Raw genomic sequence first — 20,210 nt, forward strand, 5'->3', positions numbered from 1 at the left:
TGCCGTTCATCTATGGTGTGGCGAGCTTGATTGGATACATGAATTGATTGGATTCGAATGTGAACTAGCGTGATCGCATGAATCGGATATGTGCTTCGAAGACTTCGGTAACCGAGATGGCAGGAGAGGCGAATGATGACAGGCTATGAGGCTAATGTCTCGTTACTGCCATGCTGGCATGGTCCACGTTTGTGCAGACTGCTTGCTGCAACCTCTGGCTTGCTGCACACAAGATCGAAACAGCTGTGGTATGTTATAGTATCCGGCCTTACTAGGATGAAATGGCTCGGTATCTATGACCAGTGGAGCACGTGACCTTTACGAGTGAAGCCTTTGCAACTCTTCAGGGCGTGCCCGAGCCCCATCCGGTTTGTTCCATTGTTGCGCTGGCGCTGTAACATCCGGCCCACAGCGCACGGAGCTGCTCACCGTTCTTCTTAAACCGTCGACTGAATCCACAGAAACACAAGTCCGAAAGTAATAATCTTCACACCAGGAACCTTCTGGAACACCGTGCATTATTACGCGTTGCCACCGACCCTCCCGGATAGCAACACACCAGCCGTTCAGACTGGCTCACAGTCGCACCCTTTCCTAGTGACTGCACAGCTGCATGGCCAGCCGATCCCCAGCATTGCCGTCCACCACCAGCCGCACACGCCCCAAGCCGCAAGCTGCCGTGCGCTGCGGCATCCTGCCATCATGGCTGCCGCTGCCACCTATGACTGCTGCTCCAAGAGGCGCTCAACGGTGCGGTAGGTCACCTTGCCCAGGATCTGCAGATTCTCCACTGTCTCGCCGAACGAGCCCTGCGGCAATCAACCACACAGCAGCGGCCGCCAGGGCCGTGTCGGTCCGTGTACATGGTACGGGCAACACACGATCCCGCCCCGGCAGCCAGCCGGGTCCGCACCGCTGAGTCGGCGCTCGCCATGCATAGGCTTCACAGCCCAGGGCCCCGCGCCTTACCAGTTACCACCACACAAGACCCCGCAACCGCCCAAGACTCCCTCACGGACCGTGGTGGATCTTTGCACCCCCCCCACGTACAAACACGAACGCACCTGCATCTCCTGCACCTCGGGCACGCTGGTGCCGAAGGACAGGGACAACAGCGCGTACACCAGCGCCGTGGCGGCCGTGGCTGCACACACCGCCACACACACATACACACACGCGGAGGAGCGAAGTCATTAGGACCTGCTTCGTAACCCATACCAAGCGATGTGCCGACCTGCAGTTTGCTGCTGCCAGGACTTGCCAGTGCCACATGCAGTTACAAAGCACACGCGAACCCCTGACCGCTGGCACCCCGTGCTGTGTCCACACAGATGTCTGCCGCGGCTCGCGCTGTTGCACCCACCCGTCAGCAGCGCAGGCACGAGGCCGAAGAATGCGAGGCCCACAACGGCGACGGGGATGGTGACCGGGTAGTCGTTCACAAAGTCAAGCACGGTGGTCACCATGCTGGCCGATTCCTGTGTGAGTTACGGCGTACGACGGGCATTGGTCCGGGCGCACTGCGATCGCGCAGCGCGTGCGTGCGTCAGCAGACAGCACCCCGGCGCGCCAGGGATGTTGGCAGGGGCCATGCCAGGCAATGGCAGCTTATGCATTTTACCGAGGAGCTAATCAGCACGTCGATAACAGCACTGCACAGGGCGCTCAGTTGGGTGTTGCACGGTGTCATCTCGAAGCCCACGCACCACGGGGTTCTCCAGCACGTAAAACGCCAGCAGCGCCACCGCCACCGGGCCGGCCAGGTAGCGCACAAACAGCTGCCGGTAGCGAACGCACAGGAGCCGGGGCCGGGCCGCATGAGCGCAGACAGGGTCGAAAGGCGGCAGCACATAGCAGGATAGAGGTTAAGGGCAAACGGAGCTTAGCGGCAATACATGCAGACTGCGGAGCCAGGACATTGTGCCCATGTAGGGACTGTGCCATGCGAAGGGAGCTGGGCGGCCTGCACCCACCTCGACCAGCTTCGGGATGACCAGCACGGCGCCCACAGCCTGCAGCCGTGCAGCGGCGACACAAAGAGCATCAAGGACAACACCGAATATGAGTCAAGAAATGGATAATCACGAAGTCAATATCGCTACGGTAATGCTGCAGCGGCATGCGTGTAAGTACGGTGCCATGCACCGTTGCCAGCGGGTGCCCCAGGCGGCTGCAACCTCCCCAGCGCGGTCCAGTACGCTAGCCCACTGGAGCGCGCGAGTGCGGAGCTTTCACACCCGTTCACCCCTTCCACACCGCTGGCACTCGCCTCAACACGCCGCAGCACGGCGTCCATGACGACGCAAGCGGCTGCAGTTGCGGGCTGGGCTGGTGCGGCGCAGCCGCCCCGCTGCGTGCCCTTCCCCTGGCCGGAACCCCCCCAAGCTTCCCCTGCGCATATCAACCTCCCCCTAAACTGTAAGTTTGCAGTTGCTCACCGCAGCGAACGTGGCGACGGGATGGTCAACCATGAACGCGGTCGCCTGGGTGACCTCCACAGGGATGGAGGGCAGGCTAGGAACCAACGAGACGCCGGGCAGTCCCGAGGGCAGGGACGGAACCGACGGAAGGGAGGGTAGCGAGGGGACTGAGGGCAGCGAGGGCATCGACGGGAGAGAGGGCATGGACGGTATGGCGGGAACGAAGTCGCCCAGAGAGAAGTCGGCTGCGGCGTCGACCAGGCCCTGTGCCGCGTCGCCAAAACCCAGCGCCGCTTCCGCAAGGGTCTCTTCAAAGCCTGCTCGCGCCGTGACTCGCCGAGGCTGCTTGCTGCTAGCACGCTGCAGCACGCATGCGCTCGCTCGCTGCCTCGTCGGCAGGATCGGGCGCGCGCGAGCGAGAGAATGCATTGTCAGCATCGACAGCTGTTGAGTCGGTGGGCTGCACGCAGATGAAGGCAAGCGAACTCCTGAGAATTGCTTAATGTCACTACCTATGAACTGTGCGCAGAGCGGTTGCATGTATTGCAGCAAATCTTGCTGATCAAGCAATGGTGCAACACCCTCACCGTCCCGGAGAAGCCACCCGGGTCGCAGCCCCTGACACTGCTCGCACCCGCAACAGAGTTATGAACGAAACGTCTTTCGCCGGATGGCGACGATTCCTTGACACGGTACACGCGTGCCGGCTGGCACTGTTGGGCACGCGAGCCCAAAGCCCCCGTTCCCCGCGCCAGGCAAACCTTCACCCCCAAGACCACCCCTCAACCTGCCCCTCCAGTTCCAGTTCACAAGCACCTACAATGACGATTTCTTTTGAGTGGGCGGGCTATGCGCAAGCACGACTAAGTCATCACACTGGAGCAGTTTCGAAGCCGCATTCGATTATATTTTCTTATCTTAGATACGAAGCCAGGCGCGGGAAGGAGGGCAAAGGGCGGGAGCTGTCCACCGGATCAGCCATCGCTCGGACAAGTCTGTGCTCGCGCACAAGCTTCTTTCCTTTCCGTGTACGCGTGCAGCACTAGTAGCTCACGCATAACAACTTACTTGCTGTAGAGCTCATTTTACAGAGTCGGCCGCCGCACACTTCCACTTCGCAAGGCCAACTGGGCCGTGGACTAGCAGTTTCGCAACCATGTCTAAGTCTAAGCCGCAGCTGCGGGAGCAGGTGCGATAGCATCTGGCGTTCCAGCCGTTTGCGTTCGCGCGCGGACATCCCTTTCTGGATCGGCACTGTTGAATGCCGGCCCGCTTCCTTGCCGTCTCCACAGGACCTTAAAGCCCTAGATGTAGCAAAGCTGACGCCCCTGTCGCCTGAGGTCATCAGCCGGCAGGCGACTATCAACATTGGTGCGTAGCCTCAGGGGGCCGGCTTGCACGGGGCTTTGGACAGAATCATTGGATGCACTGGGTAGATCAGGTGGTCATGCAAACGGGCTTCAGGACGGGCAGACGGCTGGGGTGCAGCGAAGATGCTTTTACGCGCTGGAGCTTGGCCTTGTTTCGCCGGTCTCGGCATTGGAATCCTGACGGAGAAATTCATCTCCGACGGGGAAGTGGCAGTTGGATGCACGCGCAGCTGCAGCGTGTGGGCCCGGCTCCAAAGCCGCAGAACAGCCAGGAGGGGGACACGGCAGCGGCTTAAGCGCCACCGCTGCGGCACAGCAGCCGCACGTGCGCTGGGCGGCAGTGTACGCCACGGCTGAAGCATGACAGGAGAGTGTATCGTTTATGGGGGCCGGGGCAGCAGCTTGGGAAAGCACAGCGCCTGGCGGGGAAGGTGGCGGAGGTCAACCACGCTCAGCAGCCGCTGTGCACGGCCTGACAGCAGCAGCAGCTGTTGCGAGCCGCAGCCAGATAGGCTCGGGAAGCCAGGCGCATGGGCCTTCAAAAGCACGCAGCCGTTGTGGGCAACGCCAGAACGGCCTGTCTGTGCGGTCCGGTCAGCGGCGAGCTGCATCGGGCTCAGGGCTCAAGTATCGTGGCACAGCGTGGAGCTGCCGCAGTGCGTGACGCAGCCAGACACGCAAGGCGTTGTCGCGGCATGCTGCGGCGCCAGGAGAGCCACACACATATCAGCGGAAGGCGGCGCTGGGGGGGGGGCAGGGACCATGCACAGCGCAGGCAGGCCGGGGCAGCGGCAGTTGGCGGCAGCCGCGCAGCGCCTCTGCCCCAGCAAGCGCAGGCGCAGTCCTGGTGGCGGCGCGGCGTTGGGCGGGCACGTGAGCAGCGGTGGCGCCGGAGAGCGGCGGCGACGCATGCCGCGCTGCCATGCCTCGCAGCTTGCCGAGTCCCGCCTGCTGCGTGCTGCCCTGGCGCTATTGACCAGCTGCACCCTGCGACCGCCAGTGGGGCGCCAGTGGGGCGCACAGCTTTCACCAGATCGGGCGCCTGGTCGTTGAGCCATGGAAGCGCGGGCGCATGCACACTATATTGGTTCTTGCTACTGCAGCCGGCGACCAGGAGTGGCCAGGGGTCGGAGGGGCAGCAGCGGCGGGCTGCACCGTGCGGTGCTCGGGCCTGGGTGCTGGGTGGCAGCACCATCGCTCCACAACTCCGTCTCGCTCCAGCAACAATCAGCATCTCGCCAGGGCGTCCTCAACAGCAGCGAGCAGGGCTGTTGGCAGCAGATGGTCAGATCCAATTCAGACCAGGGCTCTACCCGGGGCCATCATCGCAGCATCCCCAACCCGTCCGTCCGCTAACCTCCATGCCATTGCACCCCTCACCCGGACCCCGCCTGCCCTCCCCCTGTCCCCGGCCCCCTGCCCCCCTCTCACACGCGCATAGGCACCATTGGCCACGTGGCCCACGGTAAGTCCACCGTGGTCAAGGCCATCTCGGGCGTGCAGACGGTGCGCTTCAAGAACGAGCTGGAGCGCAACATCACCATCAAGCTGGGCTATGCCAACGCCAAGATCTACCAGTGCGGCAACGCCGCCTGCGAGCGGCCATCCTGCTACCGGGCCTACGGCTCGGCCAAGGAGGTGCGTGCGGTACGGCAGAGCGCGGCTGTGGAACCTGGGGCGGCTGCAGCTGTGGGAGGCGCCGGCAGGGGAAATGGGCAGCTGGGATTCTCGCGCCCTCGCCGTATCCTCCCATTCATCTACCCCCGCACATACATCCATCCAACCGGCCATGGCTTGCAGGACAACCCGCCCTGCGAGCTGTGCGGCGCTGCCATGGAGCTGGTCCGCCACGTGTCGTTCGTGGACTGCCCCGGCCACGATATTCTGATGGCTACCATGCTCAACGGCGCCGCCGTCATGGACGGCGCGCTGCTGCTGATTGCCGCCAACGAGACGTGCCCGCAGCCGCAGACGTCGGAGCACTTGGCCGCGGTGGAGATCATGCGGCTGAAGGACATTATCATCCTGCAGGTGCGGCGGGGTGGAAGTTTGGGGCACGGGGCAGGGTTCATCGCAGCTGTGAAAGCTGGGGTTGGACGTCGCCCGCGCGCGCCTCGCAGACCTTCGCTAATGCACGCTGACCCTTTCCTCCCCGGCCTCTCGTCCCGTCCGCCTGCTCCCACCAAAACCCTCCCACCCACAGAACAAGATCGACCTGATCACCGAGCCCAACGCCATCAGCCAGCACGACGCCATCAAGAAGTTCATCCAGGGCACTATCGCCGACGGCGCGCCCGTGGTGCCCATCTCGGCGCAGCTCAAGTACAATGTGGACGTGGTGTGCGAGTACCTGGTCAAGAAGATCCCCGTGCCCGTGCGGTGAGCGCGGGAGGGGGGAAGGCGGGGCGGAAGGGGTGGAAGGGGCGGAAGGGGCGGAGGGGGACAGCGAGGGCGGGCTGGCGGCTGCGGTGGGGAGGACAGAACGCGCGGAGCGGCAGGACGGGACGGGATGGGAAAGGCGCGGAAGGAAGGGCTATGGTACCAGGGCATTCACGTGCCCATGTCTTAATGGCAGGAGCAATAACATGGTCTTTCCTATCTCTGCCCCCGCGGCCTCTGCCCTCGTGGCCGCCTCCTCCGCGCAGCGACTTCGTGTCTCCGCCCCAGATGATTGTGATCCGCTCCTTCGACGTCAACAAGCCCGGCTCGGAGGTGGACGAGCTCAAGGGTGGCGTGGCGGGTGGATCCATCCTGCAGGTGCGCGCTCGTGCTGGTGCACATGTGTGTATGGGTTTGCGTGTGTTTGCGCAGTGGGGTATGGGCAGGCGGTTGCGGCTGATCTGCGGGCCCGAGAGGTGCAGATACCCGCGCGTCTAACGAAAGGGCATAAACATCGCGCAACACACTAGACACTGCCCTTACCGATCGTCCTCTACGGTGCCGCCGCCGCCAACACAGGGTGTGCTAAAGATGGGCCAGGAGATTGAGGTGCGCCCCGGCATCATCACCAAGGACGCGGAGGGCCGCGTCAAGTGCATCCCCATCTTCTCCCGCATTGTGTCGCTCTTCGCGGAGCAGAACGAGCTGCAGTTCGCTGTGCCCGGCGGCCTCATCGGTGTGGGCCTCACGGTGAGCAGGACAGCGCGGCGAGGCCGAAGGAGAGCTGACTGACAAGCAGGGTGGGCGGAGGCAGGAGGGAGCGGAGGCAAACAAAGGGTACAGGACCAAACAAGCATGGTATCAGGACGATAGCGAGGGGCGGCGAGGGGTTAGAAAGCGATATGGAAGCGGGGGCCGGTATACAAAATGGAAGCGGGCAATTGGACCAAGGCGAGCGGCGCGGCGTTGGAGCGGACTGAAGCTTCCTGCCGTCCTCACGGTGCCCGGTCACGGCCAGGGGCAGCAAAGCTGCTTCACGTGCACCGCTCCACCCTCGCCTATGCATCTGCGAGAATCCCACCCAGCGTCCGCGCCCTTCACACCCCACCCCGCCCCTTCACACCCGCCCCTGACCCCTCATCCATCGCCACCTCACCCCCGCCACCCGCCCTCCCACCCCCCCCCACACACACACCCGCTATACTACTGTTCCTAGCTACGCCTCCACCTCTTATATAATCATGAATGTAATGCCCCCAACCACCCCACGCTGCCACTGCCGCCCAAACCCCGCAGGTGGACCCCACGCTCACGCGCGCCGACCGCCTGGTGGGCCAGGTGCTGGGCCAGGTGGGCGCGCTGCCGGACGTGTACTCGGAGCTGGAGGTCAACTTCTTCCTGCTGCGCCGCCTGCTGGGCGTGCGCTCCAAGGAGGGAGAGAAGCAGGGCAAGGTGGGTGGCGCGGCTGGGGAGGAGCGAGCTGGGATGGGGTGGGGTGGCGGCGGCGGGGTGGGTGGCGGCGGCAGGGATGCTGACAGCGAGGGATATCTGAAGGTCAAAGGAGGAGCATCGTTGGTTCAGGCCCGTGGACCCGGAATGCCTGGCACATGCGGCGTCCATGTCCGGCCTGGGTTATGTCTGGGGCGGAGTGGCGTACGGCGAGCTCGCTAGCGCGGGGCCCGATATTGCCGCGTCGCGCCTCAGAATGTGTTGCGCGTGCCCGTTCCGATTCCCGCAGGTGACCAAGATGAGCAAGGGCGAGGTGCTGATGCTCAACATCGGCTCCATGTGCACTGGCGCGCGCGTGCTGGCCGTGAAGGGCGATCTGGCCAAGCTGCAGCTGACCAGCCCCGTGTGCACCAAGGAGGGCGAGAAGGTAGCGCTGTCGCGCCGCGTGGAGAAGCACTGGCGCCTCATCGGGTGGGGCCAGATCCAGAAGGGCCTCAAGATGGACCTGCCCACGCGCTCGTAAGCGGCGCGGCGGTGGCGGCGGTGGCGGCGGTGGCGGCAGCAGCGGTGCTGTGGCGCTGCGGCGAGTTAAGGGTGATGGCGAGGCAGAGGAGCGCCGGGGCGAAGGCGCTGGAGAAGGCAAGGATGCTGGAGGGGAGGAGGTGGCGGAGCGGGGAAGCAGCGGCCGCTGGTGTTGCTCGGCCATGCGGCGGGTGAAGGTGCGCCGGCAGGCCGCAGGCGCCGGCTGGGTTTTGGGGGTTGCCGTGCCGGTGGTGCGGGCGCTGCAGCGGTGGCAGCGGAAGGACGCGCGTTAAGACGAAGGCGTTCTGGAGCAGCCTCCGCGCTGTTGCAGCACTTGGCGTGCTGACGCATGCCAAGCCGTGCGCTTCGTTCAGCTGCAGACGCAGGATGTGTGCAAAGTAGTTCTGCCGCGTCGTGAAGGGACAGGTCGGATGCTGCGGACGTCGAGGCTGGCCAAACCAGCGCAGCATTAGCTTTTTGTTGTTGGGCTGCAAGCGGTATACTAGGCTGCGCGTGGACTGAGCCCGCTACGGTGGCAGGCAAGGGAGGTTTCAGGAAATGGGTCGTGAAGGAGCAAGGTATGCACAGCGGCAGCCACATAGGGTACAAAGTGCTGTGAGCGGGTCATAAGAGACTGTGCCGCGTGCACGGGCCGGGGCACGTGGTCATTCATGGTGTAAGGTTTGTCCGGGATATCAGAGATCTGTGACGTCGTGGCAGTAGTTTGGGACACTCCATGGCGGGTGTCTGAAAGAAGCTCAACCCTTCAACAGTTCTACACTTCTACCGCTCCTCCATGAGCATGGGCATGGGCCGCAGGTGACGCAGACTCAACCCGTTGGGAATGGAGGCAGACCATCAAACTTCCAACGGTTTCAGAAGTACTTTGTTATTTATTATTGATAGCACTGCAGCCCGAGCTTTGCTGTCTGTGAGTCTGACCATTTGGCAAGTTTGACGAGCCAAAGTGTGCAACTCGTTCACATTGCATTACCGAAAAGCAATCCAGACATAAGTTGTGCTGGTACTGGTCGCAAGCACCTGCTTTACACTAGGTGTGCAACGGCAGGACGGGATGCCACCCATTCGCTAACAAGTGGCAGGCCCTGATAGCTTGGAAGCTATCAGTGGCGAACCCGGGAGCTATATCAACATTTGCGACAAGCCCGAGTCCCTGTTCGCTTGGGTAATCGATTTTTGCGCCGGTACCTTCTAGCAGCACTTGTAAGCCAGCCTGTTTACGCGGAGACGGCTACCGCCGCGGCAGCACGATGCCCACACCTGCAGTGATGACACCTACTGGCGCGAGGAGCGGGTCGGTGCCAGCGCGCGACGAGGGTGCGCTCAGGCAGCAGTTGCTTGCAGCGTACCACGCGTACCACAACCGGTCCAGCGGCGCCGGCGCTTATTGTGCGCACGCGCCGGAGCCGTATGCAGCCATGGCCAGCCGGGGGGATTGGTCCACGGAACTGTGGGACGTGTGCTCACAGGTGCGCAAGGGGGGGGCTCTCGGAAGGCCGGGGGTGGCAGTTGCAGCTGGACTGCACGGAACGTGTGGCATGTGTGGCCGTGCTGCCCCTTCTTGACAGCGCGCAATTTACCGCACCACATGCTATTGTACAGTAGCAGTGATCTATCGCGTTTGTTGAGCCCGCCCCTCCGCACTGGCACCATAACGCCTCCTGCCCACTGCCCGAACGCCCTCTGCCCCCGCAGCCCGGCGGCATGAATATGTGCTGTCTGTCGCTGTGGTGCCCATGCATCCAGTACGGCATGCTATTGGAGCAACTGCCGCCGGTGGGTGAAGTACTAGAGCATCGGGGCCCTGGTCGGGGCCGGGAGGCCGGGCATCCAAACCTTGTACGGAAGGACATACCGTACCGGGAAGGGCTAAACGCTGGGGGAAGGCCGGGCGCGTATGCCAGGGGTGGCCCTGGCCAGAGCTGCGACCTCGTCAAAATACGGATAGGAAAGCGGTGGTACAGTGCAGCACACGCAAGCCGGCGGCCGTCTGCCGGTTGCCGCCGTCTGCAGCTGTCGCAGCCGCACACACTGCATAGCCATGCCTGCCTCTACCGCACGCCGTTGCCAGGCTCGCAAACAAAATCCAGCTCACAACACCCAGGTCGCAACCTTTACTCCACCTACCTGTGCACACGCAGGGCTCGGTGACGTGTGCGGGCAGCCTGGCGGGCGGCTGCGCGCTGTTCGGCGCGCTGTGGCTGTTGGGCGACATGCTGGGGGCGGCGCTGCTGACCAAGATATTCGTGCTGCCGTGCAGCGCGCTGGTTCACACGCAGACGCGCGGCTACATCCGCCGCAAGTACGGCATCCAGGTGCGGCCGCGTGGACAATTATGGGCGGGCGTGTGTGCATGGTGGAGGGATGGGGCCGGGGAGAGCCACGGTCTTGCGTGTATGTGTGTGTTTGGTGGCGGGATGGGGCCCAATCGTCCGGACACAGGGTAGAGAGCGTGTTGCATGCTCGCGGTTGGCCTGGATGAGCGTGTGGGAGCCGCACGAATGCGTGCGTCCCGTCAGTCCTATAGTTCCTTGTAGCACTTGCTCAATCGCCAGGTCCCGAACTCCATATGCTATGATGCCCCGGTGCTGCAGTCGCATCCGCTCCACGACTTCTTCATCACCTGGTGCTGTGGGCCGTGCGCGCTATGCCAGGAGGCGCGAGAGGTGGTGATTCGGCAGGCGGCGGAGCGAGAAGGTGTGTAAGTGTTTGTGTCTTTGTGTCTACGTGCTTTACATTTATGTGTGTTATTAGGTCATGGACAGACCAGCAACCCCGGTCGATACTGCGCGTATGTAAAGAGCGACGAGTCCTTTCGGTGGTGAGGCATGCTGGCAGCGACTCTACGTGCTTTACATTTATGTGTGTTATTAGGTCATGGACAGACCAGCAACCCCGGTCGATACTGCGCGTATGTAAAGAGCGACGAGTCCTTTCGGTGGTGAGGCATGCTGGCAGCGACTGAGTCTACCGTGCGCAAGTTATGTCACAGCGCGTAAGCGCACCTCGGCCTGCCCTCTCACCCTTGACCGTATTTTCATGTGACACGACAGATGTATCAAGCCGCACGCCGGTGCAGCGCATGTCGCGCCCTGGCTCCGTGCACGGTCAGAACGGCCACGCCGCACACCCACTGCCGGCGTCAGCCGCCCCCGCCCCCGCGGCGGTTGGGCTGGGATCGTCATCTGCGTCAGCGGCGGCCGCAGCCGCAGCGCTGGCGGCCATGTCACCCGGGGGAGCACCCGGCGGGACGGTCCGGGGCGGGATGGCCTTCGCGCCCTCAAGCAACGGGGCGCTCGCGGATGGTACAGCAGGTGAGGGTGCGGGTGCTGGGGCCTAGGGCGTTGCGGAGAGCATTTGCAGTCGTACGAGCAGAGGTGTAAACACTGGCTGTCGCGATATCGCGGTCCTTGCACAGGTGCTGCGGCCGAAGGCGGGGGCGGCGGTGCCACTGCGTTCGCGGTCTACAGCAATCCGCTGCTGTCAGACCCGCTGCTCGGCGCAGCGCCCGCGCACCTGCTCAACCAGGAGTCACATGAGCAGCCCTTGCTCCGCACCCCCGAGCCATCTGAAGGCACAGCAGCGGCAGCGGCGGCAGCCGCGCTGCCGGCGACAGCAGCGAAGCAGCCCTGCTCGCCGCCGGCGCAGCCCACCGCGCCCGCGGCGGACGCCCGAAGCGGCATCCTCGTCTCGGGTGCGGCCACCATCCTGGCAAGCGGCGTGACAAACAGCATTTCCAATCTCACGCCGCGCCATAGCGGCGGGGGCGTGCGGATGCTGCTGGCCGCGGACGCGTCAAACGCAGCGGCTGCGGGCGCCGGGACGGGTGTTGTCGTAAGGGCGTACTCGTCACCGGTGCGAAAGGCGGTGGCCAGGCAGAGCTAGAGAGCCCGGATCTGGTGGCCAGCGGTGCGAGGGCGCAGGCGTAGGCTGCGGCATGATGTTGATGCGAAAGGCTTTGGTCACGAGGGCGCGGCACGACACGAACATAGTGGTGTTTGCCGGCCAGGGTCCATGTCGGCTGGGTCGGCAGGTGGGCTGCAAAACCACGGCAGGCGTGCAAACCGTGCACTTGGGGAGCGGAGCCGGTCCCCAGCGGCGTGATTGCGTCGGCGCCAGGATGGGGAGGGGGCTAGCGGCAGCGTTGCCCTGAGCTTGGTGCTGCGTGTTTGGCGCAAGGCGCGAGTGATTTATGGTCAATGTTGCTCATGAGCCATAAGCAATGTGCCGCGAAGTTAACTTGACGCTGTGTGGAGCCCCCTGGTGGGCTTGATTGTACTGTACATCGTATGTGTCGCCCCTAAGGATTGGCGACGGGCACGCCATGCGCGTGCGCCCTTTCATGTTTCTTGGGTGGTGTGCTAGTACTGACAAGTGTACTGTTCTCTTGGTGTGCATGGGCAAAAGCATGGTTGAAGTGCACTGCTCCAGGTGCTATCGTACCTGCTACCGTATGCAGGTGAGGCAGTCTTTGCAGTGGAGCATAGCGATGGTTGCAATGGCTGGGTGTCAAGGTGAACCAGTGATTAACATAACGTGCTGAGTCACGCGGGGATTGCGAGAGAGCCTCGGGTGCCCCCCGTCGGCTGGTCCGATCACGTGGGTGGGGCGGTAGAAGCCAGCAACCGAGCCCACTTCGGGGACAGGTTCGATCTGTGGTACGAGAGCTGCCGCTCCATGCTTGGCACGTGCTGTGCAGCTCTAGGGCTCTAGTGGTGTACTGGGTGAAGGGGAATTGCTCGCATGGATTTGTATGGGTGTTGCAGGGTAATGCAGCAGGCTTAGGTTACATTTCCCGACAACCTGGAAGATCTTTTACTGAACGCGCTAGTGGGATCTGGTCAACTTGGAGACGACTCCACGACGACGACGCCTGGTTGGCTGTGGCTGCTCAAACTGACACCCGGCTGTGTCCGAGAGATTAGATAGTATAAAATCCTCGGCCTCAGCACGATAGACGTGGTGTGGGCTTAGTGGTCTCTGCCCACTATTCTCGCGCTTTGTGCACAGACCTTACAGGCGCATGTCCACGGTGGAAGTCTCAGTCATGCATTACCATACGCCCAAACGGGCAGCGTGCCCTTGTGGTCGGACTGTCCCGTCTTGTCGATTTCGCATCCAGTCAACAGCCCTGCCATAACCACCCCTTCCTCTGCGCCCGCAATACAGCCTACGACAATAATCTCGCTTCAGTACCTGCGGCGTGCGTCTTCACCAGCAGGAAGCGGGTCGCACTGCGCAGCCGTCCCGGTGGCGGTGCCCAAGCCAACAGTTCAGTCTCAACCCTGGCCCAACATGAATGCCCTTCTTAGGACACGGCCAGGCACAAGCCATCTTGCATAGGTGCAGCAGCGTAAGCAGTAACCCGTGTTCCAGTGAGGTCAGCGCATGGTCGGCAGACCATGCCTTTCGCAAGTGTGCATTGACAAGAAAGATATTGGCAATGAAGCCCGATGAAGTTTGACCCTGGCAACGAATTTGCTACAATTAGCAGTATAGATACCATGATCTGCCCCACAGCTTCGGTTGCGCGTCAACGCATACTTTCACACGCGCACACACGCACGCACACACGCATGCAAACACACACAAGCCCCTGTCACGAACCTGCGGACCTGAGCAGCTGACGTGCTATGCCGTTGATGGCATGATACGAATGATGTCCTTGTGCAGTCGAGCGTCCTGCAACGTATCCTCCGTCCCCAGCAAATTCTTTCAGCAGCTCCCTGCCAATTCCGATTTGTAAACGATTCTCGAAGGGATAGGGAGAGCCACCTCTCTTGTCGAGTTGTAGACGAATTAAATAATCAGCTGTCACTGTATTGCTCAAATGCACGACACACATAACAGGCACGTCGGCCGAAATTTGACCAGCCACACCCCAGCAAGTATAAGGCTGCTGCTAGTGTAAGACCGTGCGCAACGCAGAGGGCCTCAAGCCCTCAACACATGCGAAGCCGCTCCACCACCAACAGCACGCGGACGCCCTTCGGCGCTCAGGCAGCAGCGCGGTGTAACGAGCAGCGTTTGGGAGTCCGCACACGCACGCTGCACGCATTCTCACCCGGACGCAGGCGCCTGCAGCTGCGGCCTGCGCCAATCGCTGACGGCCATGGGCACCTCTAAACGGCGGGGGACCAGACGCGGACGGCGAAGCGAATGGGGACCGCTGCGCCTCCCCCGGCAGAGGTCTGACCCTGCGCAGCACTCGGCGCCCACGTCACCGCGCCTGGCGCCGCCCCCGGCGCGCCCATGCTTCCGCTCATGGTCCAATGCGTCCCCGTCTGGTCGCCCTCTGGCTTTTCTGTCGTGGCCAGCTCCGCCACGCCCGTGCGTGTGCTGAAGTCTGTCATGCCGCCCGCGAACCACTCCTCGCCTGCAGGCGCGGTCCCCAGCGGGCGCGGCAGTGGTGCCCCCAGCAGCGGCGGCCCCTGCAACATCTGATCAACGGACAGCATGGCCGCATGGCCTGCAGCGTCAGCTGCGGCGTAGGTTGGCGGCGTGCCCGCCGCTGAGGAGCTGGGAGCTGGCTGCCACAAGCCCGAGCCCGGCCCGCCCGACCCCGGGCCGCCGCCCGACAGCTCCTGGAAGCCGGCGAAGACAGGCAAAGCGCACAGCAATCACAAGTACGCAACGCCGAGGCTCCGGTGTAGGCGTCGTGACACAATACGGTATGCCAAAAGTGAGCTGCTCGTTGGCATGCACCCCGGGCACCCAAATACAAGCGCCCCCTGCCATCTCGTCCTCGCCGCCAGCCCTCGGCCCTGCCTCATCCCTATCCTGCACAGACCCTGTGCCGCCCGCCACGCCAAGGCCCCACCTGCAACGCCATCTCCAAGCATTTGACTGCCTCAGCAGCCGCCGGCCGCCGCAGCGGGTCGTGCTCCCAGCACTGGGCCACCAGCGCACGCACCGACACCGGGCAGCGGACGCCACCGTAGCCACGGTCGATCGCATCCAGTGGCGGGCGCTGTCGATGCACCACCAAAGCTGCCGCTAGCTCCACCAAGTTATAGCCCTGCCATGGCTTGTAGCCTGATAGCAGCTCCCTGTAAGCGCAATGGCGGCAGCGGGCTGAGATAGAAAACCAACCGGCCCGCTCCTGACACAGCGAAAGTTACCCGAGATACCGTGCAGCAGGCAGGCAGAGGATAGTGTGGGCAAAATTTCCCGCTGAAGGACCAGGTTGCAGACACGGCATGTGAATGCGACATCACAAGAAGGTGCACCACGCGGCTTCTGGCGAATCGAGGTGCACGCTCATGCGCACCATAGCATTACGCCGAATGAGTACATGTCGGCGCGGTGTGTGATTGCGCCGCGCTTCCGGGCTGCCGCCTCGTAGCACTCCGGTGCCAGGTAGGCGGGTGTGCCCGCGCCGGGGCGTTGGGTTACCAGTGTGGCATGGTTCAGACGGGAAATGCCGAAGTCCTGCACGTGGTTTTGGGCCGCACGAAAGCAATGGCATGCCGCCGCTTCAGCGAGGATTAAACGCTGTGTGTACCAGGGAACAACTGTGTGGCGTGTGTCGCGCACACTCGTTGCCAGCTGCCACCGCCCGGCGCGACCCGATCACGCCCAAGCCCGGCTCACCGTGATCTTGACCTCAGGTGTGTCAGAGTCAGGGTTGTTCAGCAGCACGTTGGCGGGCTTCAGATCCCTGCAGTTTCAGGAGTGTTGCACTCAGTAAGTGTGAGAATGAGGCCCAGCTTCAGATCTACTCTACTACAAGCACATCCTCTTTACCTGTGGAGCACTGTGGGGTGCAGGTACTCCAGACCGCGCGCCACGCCCAGTGCGATGTGCAGGGCCTTGCAAACTGGCATCGGCTGCATGGCCTGTGCGCTGCGCGAGCTGACGGCGGCAGTGGCGCCGCTGCTGTCACTCCCGCTGCCCGCTGCAGCCGCCTGCGGCTGCTCACTGCCGCCTGTGGCACCGCTGTGGTGCAGGAGTTGGTGCAGGCTCGTTTGCATTCGCTCCTGCAGGCGGGTCCAAGCCGGATCGCAGTGGGCAGCGGCAGGCACAAAAGGTTAGCAGCAACGGACTTGGGTGGGCTGCGTGCTTGCGCACACTTCACTCCAGCCTGCTGTGTTCGCGTCATGTACCGCTAGCCCGCCACGCACACACCATGACGAGGCAGATGCGGGGCGGGTCCAGGCATGCCCCCAGCAGCCGCACCACATTGGGGTGGTCCACCCTGTTAAGTAGCAGGGCCGCGTGATGCAATCAGGGTTCGTGATGGGCTGCTGGCCGTGTGCTCGGCTGGGGCCACAGAACACGAGGTCGAGGCCAGTGTTATGTAGGCAAGGGGAGGCCGCTACACGCAGGACGTGGTATGCAGTGTGGCGGGCGTGTAGCTGGCATGTGCATCTGCGCAGGCGGCGTGTAGCTGGCATGTGCAGTTGCGCAGGCGCCCCGCAGTTCCCACTTGCTTGGCACCCACTAATTGCAGCCGTGCGCAACATCTCGACACCTACCTCGACAGAACCTCGACTTCGTCGGCGAAGCTGCGCATGTTGTAGGGCAGGGCCGGAGCCGGCCGACCGGCCCTGCCGGCCTCGCCCCCACCGGCCTTGTCACCGCCCTCAGCAACCCCTCCATCGGCGCCCTCCTCGGGTGTGTCGCGTAGCAGGTAGTTGTAATCTGACAGCAACTTGACTGCAACCCGCTGACCACGAAACATGCCTTCCACCACCTGTCAAGGGACGGCGCAAGGGACAAGCGTGTGGTCGCTATGTGACAGACACTTCGCAGCTCGCGTACATGCAAGCAATGCCATGACGGTATACTGCTGCAGCCTAGGCAGCGCCTGTACAACACTGTACTACTGCACAGCGCAGCCCATGCCATGGCCTGTAATGCCATGTCCCCTACATACACACCGGCCCACTCACCTGCCCAAATGCGCCCCGGCCGAGCACCACCGGCAGCAGCTCCACCTCATTCGCGCCAGCAGGCGCCTCATCCGGCAGCGGCTGGCCCGCAGGGGCCGCCGATTCAATGCTGCCCAAAGCTGCATCGCCAACGCAGGCGCCAGGCTCTGCGCTGTCGCGGTGCTCACCCGAGCCCGCTGCTGAGGACGGCTGGCCCCGGCTGAAGCGGCTGAAGGCAGCTTGGCCGCTGGCGACGAGCCGCACATTCATGTGTAGGTCGGCGCGGCGGGGCGTGAAGGAGGTGACGGGGGCTTGCTGCTCCGAACCGGTCGCTCCCGAGAACGCCGTAGATATGCTCGGCGAGTCCGAGGCCGCAGACATCCCAGACACTGGCGCCTGCAGCATTGCCGCGGCGCTTGCGCTGGCGCCGCCTGATTCAAGACCGGCAGCCATCGCCGGCGCAGCGACGGCTAGCAGCGGCAAAGCGCCTCCAGGTCCCCCCGCACCACATGCGGTCTCCACATCTGACACGCGGGCCGCTTCCTCCGCGCTGCCGCTGCAATCAGGGCTAGTGTCCTCACTGCGAGACCGGGCAGATATGGCACAGCAGGCATCAGCAAACTGGGCAGGGGAACAGCGAACAGACAGACAACGCCCGAAGAACAAAAGAGTGAGGGAAAGGGCCGGGGTGGACGTTGATGTACGTACGGTTCCTTACGTCACGCACCTTCCGCCGCCGCCAGGGCACGACTTGTCACCAAGTTGCAGCCCCACCGCCGCCGGGCCGCCGCCATGCTGACTCGTGCCCATGCTCCCACCACCCCCGGGCGCCTGCTGCCCTCCAGCCATGAGGCTGTCGTCTTTGTATTGCCGGCTGCGCAGTCGCCGCCGGCGCACCAGCAACGCAGCCGCAACCACCAGCGCCAGTAACACCGCGGCACCTGCGAAAATTTGGAAAGCGTGTGTGAAATACGATACTCTCAGCTGAGGTTCCGTAAGGGGCAGTAAGGTACACGCCCGTACTGAACTGTTTGTTACTGCGCGTTGACCCAGCGTGTCCCCCCTCCCCGGTTGTGTCACACACGCACAGAGTCGCTGCACAGTGTGGTTTACGCGCACCAATCAATGAGCCGCACAGGGCAGCTATCAGCGTCGTGTTGCTGCCGCCGCCGTCGCTGCCCCCGCCATCCACAGGGGAAGCGGTCACCTCCTTGACGGTGCCTCCGCCAGCTGCGCTGCCGGTGCTTGCAACGCTGCTGCCATTGCTGCGGGGTCCAACCGTGGTCAAGTAGCACCTGCGACAATGGGAGCCGACAAGCGTGCGAGCTCATTAGCCAGTAGCTGGTGTCGCCTGGCGAGGCCGGCTCCGCCCCACGCCCGGCACCCCGGCTGTTGGTGCTCTGGGGATGCCGTAGTGCGGCGCGTGTGAGAGCCCTCGTCGCAATTCTGGGGCGTGCCCTTGCGTCGTAAGCCATTACGGCGGAATGTCGGGTTGCAGACCTCAGCATTGGCCGTCTGCCAGTTAGGCCGGATGACCATCGCAGCAGACGCCTCCACCCACTCACCCCAGCGGCCCCAGCTTCTGTACGCAGTCCAGCGTCAGCAGCACCTCGCACAGGTTGGTCTGGTTCCTGCCGACCAATATCTGGCCGTTGTACACGGGTTTTGAGGTGGCTGGATCCATGTCCGCCCCGTATGTGGCCACATCTGCACAAAGCCAGAAAGTGCGGGGGTTGCAAGCGAGGGTTGCAAACCGCGCCAGCTAAGCCCGCGCGACCCGCTGCCCCGCCGCAAGTGTCCGCATGTGAGCATGTGAGGAAGGCTCTGTCCCAGCCGCCCGTGACACAGGCAGCTGTCCCTCCCAACTCCCAATAGCCGCTGCCAATCAATTCGAGATAGGCTTACAACCAGTCGCGCGTACATAGCTCTACGTGTGATGCAATCTAAAGCAACGCGCTTACCAATGTCAAAATTAACGATCCCATAGCACTGCGCCATGCGGGGTATCCACGTGCCGTTGCTGGAGTGATTCCCACGGGGGATGCAGCCGGGCTGTGGTAAGTCCCACTGCCGCCGCTGCTCTCCTGGTATGGCCGGCGGACGAATCATCGCCAACACATTCTGTTCGCCGATCGACACTGGGTAGCAGGCGGCTGCACAGCAACGGGTCACATTCGGCGTCTGTCAAGAAGGAGCACGCAGGAACGGTACAACGGTAGGCTGAACGCGCACTTCCAGCCACGGTTAGGCTCGTTTACTCGTACTTTCATGCGGTATGTTCTTGCGGTTGGTCAATGTACTGTGTGCGAGGCCCGAACGCGCCCACTGGAAGCCAGTTATGCAACAACAACCAGACGGGCGCAGCACTTTCCGCCGCACAGCACGGCCTGCTTACGATGAACGATTGCAGCCTGGCTCAATATAAGCATCGCCAGGCCTGGCAACTGAGTCGGGGCGAGGATGTCGAGTCCGGGGACGCGGGTGGGGTTGTCGGACCGGAAGTGGCTCATGACCAGCTGGTTGACTTGCACCCACACGCCGTTGGCGAGGCGCAACTATGGGCGGGGAGGGTGCGGGCCATGGACGTGAGCAATTGTCTGACGTTCCGTTGCACGCTGTTCTGCGGTGTGTGCAGGCGTGTTTCCTGGTCGCCAACTTGCCTCTTGGCCCTCCCAACCCCCGCACACTCCTGCCTCCATGCCACCTTCTTAGACGGTAAGACTCGCCTGACCTGTCAAACTTGCGCGTCACGTGCCCTTGCCCTTGCATGGGTGCCGCCCACACGCCCACGCCCCCCCCCCCCAAACCCCCCGCTCCCCCCACACCTCCCACCTTGTGTCGCGTGTACATTAGGTCGACCTCGGGCCAATCCAGACTTCCAGCAGCAGCGGGGGAACTCACTGTAAAGTTCCGTGTCACAAGCCAGGGAAACTCTAGGATGCCAAGCTGCTTCCCCGCTTGGTCGAACGCCTCCTCGCTTAGAGCTATGAACGGGACTGTGACTATTACCAGCGTGACTGTTTGGTTTAACAAAGCCAGCGCCAGCGAGAGGCCGTCGTCCACCTCCACTTGCACCCCCGTGACAGCACCAGATGTCAAAGCGACTGGAATGACTTGCGCTGCGCCAGCTGCAGCTAAGGTAAGGACGGCGAAGACAAAGCCACGCCCTAGACAGG

The 20,210-nt window shown here is 63.1% G+C and overlaps 4 protein-coding genes across 5 annotated transcripts in view; 2 read left to right on the plus strand and 2 right to left on the minus strand.

Annotated features, from left to right (window-relative positions):
• Window position 1: 1 nt before the first annotated feature.
• Window positions 2-3,247, minus strand: CHLRE_02g098400v5 (uncharacterized protein). 2 transcript variants are annotated; one of them, XM_043059670.1, is made up of 7 exons: window positions 3,008-3,247; window positions 2,439-2,880; window positions 1,974-2,012; window positions 1,707-1,778; window positions 1,364-1,478; window positions 1,065-1,144; window positions 2-809 (listed from the first exon to the last, which is right to left on the minus strand). In XM_043059670.1, exons 2-7 carry the CDS (start codon window positions 2,847-2,849, stop codon window positions 720-722), a joined length of 807 nt encoding a protein of 268 aa, XP_042927304.1. In that variant the 5' UTR covers window positions 2,850-2,880; window positions 3,008-3,247; the 3' UTR covers window positions 2-719. The 2 variants fall into 2 exon arrangements, with proteins under 2 accessions (XP_042927304.1, XP_001699833.2); XM_001699781.2 differs by lacking the exon at window positions 3,008-3,247 and having other exon boundaries at window positions 2,439-2,924.
• CHLRE_02g098450v5 (uncharacterized protein) lies at window positions 3,228-9,239 on the plus strand. Its single transcript, XM_001699982.2, has 9 exons — window positions 3,228-3,609; window positions 3,713-3,791; window positions 5,232-5,428; window positions 5,591-5,821; window positions 5,994-6,169; window positions 6,436-6,547; window positions 6,749-6,919; window positions 7,466-7,621; window positions 7,908-9,239. The coding sequence occupies exons 1-9, from the start codon at window positions 3,577-3,579 to the stop codon at window positions 8,139-8,141; spliced, it is 1,389 nt and encodes a 462-aa protein (XP_001700034.1). The 5' UTR covers window positions 3,228-3,576; the 3' UTR covers window positions 8,142-9,239.
• Window positions 9,240-9,287: 48 nt separating this feature from the next.
• On the plus strand, window positions 9,288-13,769 carry CHLRE_02g098500v5 (uncharacterized protein). The gene is made up of 6 exons (XM_043059671.1): window positions 9,288-9,630; window positions 9,857-9,937; window positions 10,303-10,476; window positions 10,756-10,858; window positions 11,215-11,475; window positions 11,580-13,769. The coding sequence occupies exons 1-6, from the start codon at window positions 9,412-9,414 to the stop codon at window positions 12,044-12,046; spliced, it is 1,305 nt and encodes a 434-aa protein (XP_042927305.1). The 5' UTR covers window positions 9,288-9,411; the 3' UTR covers window positions 12,047-13,769.
• A 2-nt stretch (window positions 13,770-13,771) lies between these two features.
• The window catches only part of CHLRE_02g098550v5 (uncharacterized protein), a 7,496-nt gene continuing 1,057 nt past the window's right edge, over window positions 13,772-20,210 (minus strand). The window contains exons 3-16 of the mRNA XM_043059672.1: window positions 19,867-20,168; window positions 19,430-19,589; window positions 18,996-19,187; window positions 18,600-18,741; window positions 18,154-18,329; window positions 17,762-17,975; window positions 17,056-17,614; window positions 16,639-16,856; window positions 16,289-16,358; window positions 15,908-16,140; window positions 15,755-15,821; window positions 15,432-15,592; window positions 14,982-15,210; window positions 13,772-14,745 (exon numbers count right to left, since the gene is read on the minus strand). Of these exons, the coding sequence (XP_042927306.1) occupies window positions 14,284-14,745; window positions 14,982-15,210; window positions 15,432-15,592; window positions 15,755-15,821; window positions 15,908-16,140; window positions 16,289-16,358; window positions 16,639-16,856; window positions 17,056-17,614; window positions 17,762-17,975; window positions 18,154-18,329; window positions 18,600-18,741; window positions 18,996-19,187; window positions 19,430-19,589; window positions 19,867-20,168 (3,185 nt within the window). The 3' untranslated portion in view covers window positions 13,772-14,283. The remainder of the gene's footprint in view (window positions 14,746-14,981; window positions 15,211-15,431; window positions 15,593-15,754; window positions 15,822-15,907; window positions 16,141-16,288; window positions 16,359-16,638; window positions 16,857-17,055; window positions 17,615-17,761; window positions 17,976-18,153; window positions 18,330-18,599; window positions 18,742-18,995; window positions 19,188-19,429; window positions 19,590-19,866; window positions 20,169-20,210) is intronic.

This window comes from Chlamydomonas reinhardtii, chromosome 2 (assembly GCF_000002595.2).
Source record: "Chlamydomonas reinhardtii strain CC-503 cw92 mt+ chromosome 2, whole genome shotgun sequence".
Taxonomy (NCBI): domain Eukaryota; kingdom Viridiplantae; phylum Chlorophyta; class Chlorophyceae; order Chlamydomonadales; family Chlamydomonadaceae; genus Chlamydomonas; species Chlamydomonas reinhardtii.

What these genes read in the sequence shown, in the direction of transcription:
- CHLRE_02g098400v5 (XM_043059670.1), bottom strand. Translation starts at nt 2,849, where the DNA reads ATGCATTCTCTCGCTCGCGCGCGCCCGATCCTGCCGACGAGGCAGCGA. An exon ending in CCGTCGCCACGTTCGCTGCG is followed by an intron (nt 2,013 to 2,438) that starts GTGAGCAACTGC and finishes GCACGGCTGCAG; the next exon opens with GCTGTGGGCGCCGTGCTGGT. An exon ending in TCATCCCGAAGCTGGTCGAG is followed by an intron (nt 1,779 to 1,973) that starts GTGGGTGCAGGC and finishes CGCTACCGGCAG; the next exon opens with CTGTTTGTGCGCTACCTGGC.
- CHLRE_02g098450v5 (XM_001699982.2), top strand. Translation starts at nt 3,577, where the DNA reads ATGTCTAAGTCTAAGCCGCAGCTGCGGGAGCAG. An exon ending in AGGACATTATCATCCTGCAG is followed by an intron (nt 5,822 to 5,993) that starts GTGCGGCGGGGT and finishes TCCCACCCACAG; the next exon opens with AACAAGATCGACCTGATCAC. An exon ending in AAGATCCCCGTGCCCGTGCG is followed by an intron (nt 6,170 to 6,435) that starts GTGAGCGCGGGA and finishes TCCTCCGCGCAG; the next exon opens with CGACTTCGTGTCTCCGCCCC.
- CHLRE_02g098500v5 (XM_043059671.1), top strand. Translation starts at nt 9,412, where the DNA reads ATGCCCACACCTGCAGTGATGACACCTACTGGCGCGAGGAGCGGGTCG. An exon ending in TGTGGGACGTGTGCTCACAG is followed by an intron (nt 9,631 to 9,856) that starts GTGCGCAAGGGG and finishes CTGCCCCCGCAG; the next exon opens with CCCGGCGGCATGAATATGTG. An exon ending in GCAGGCGGCGGAGCGAGAAG is followed by an intron (nt 10,859 to 11,214) that starts GTGTGTAAGTGT and finishes GTGACACGACAG; the next exon opens with ATGTATCAAGCCGCACGCCG.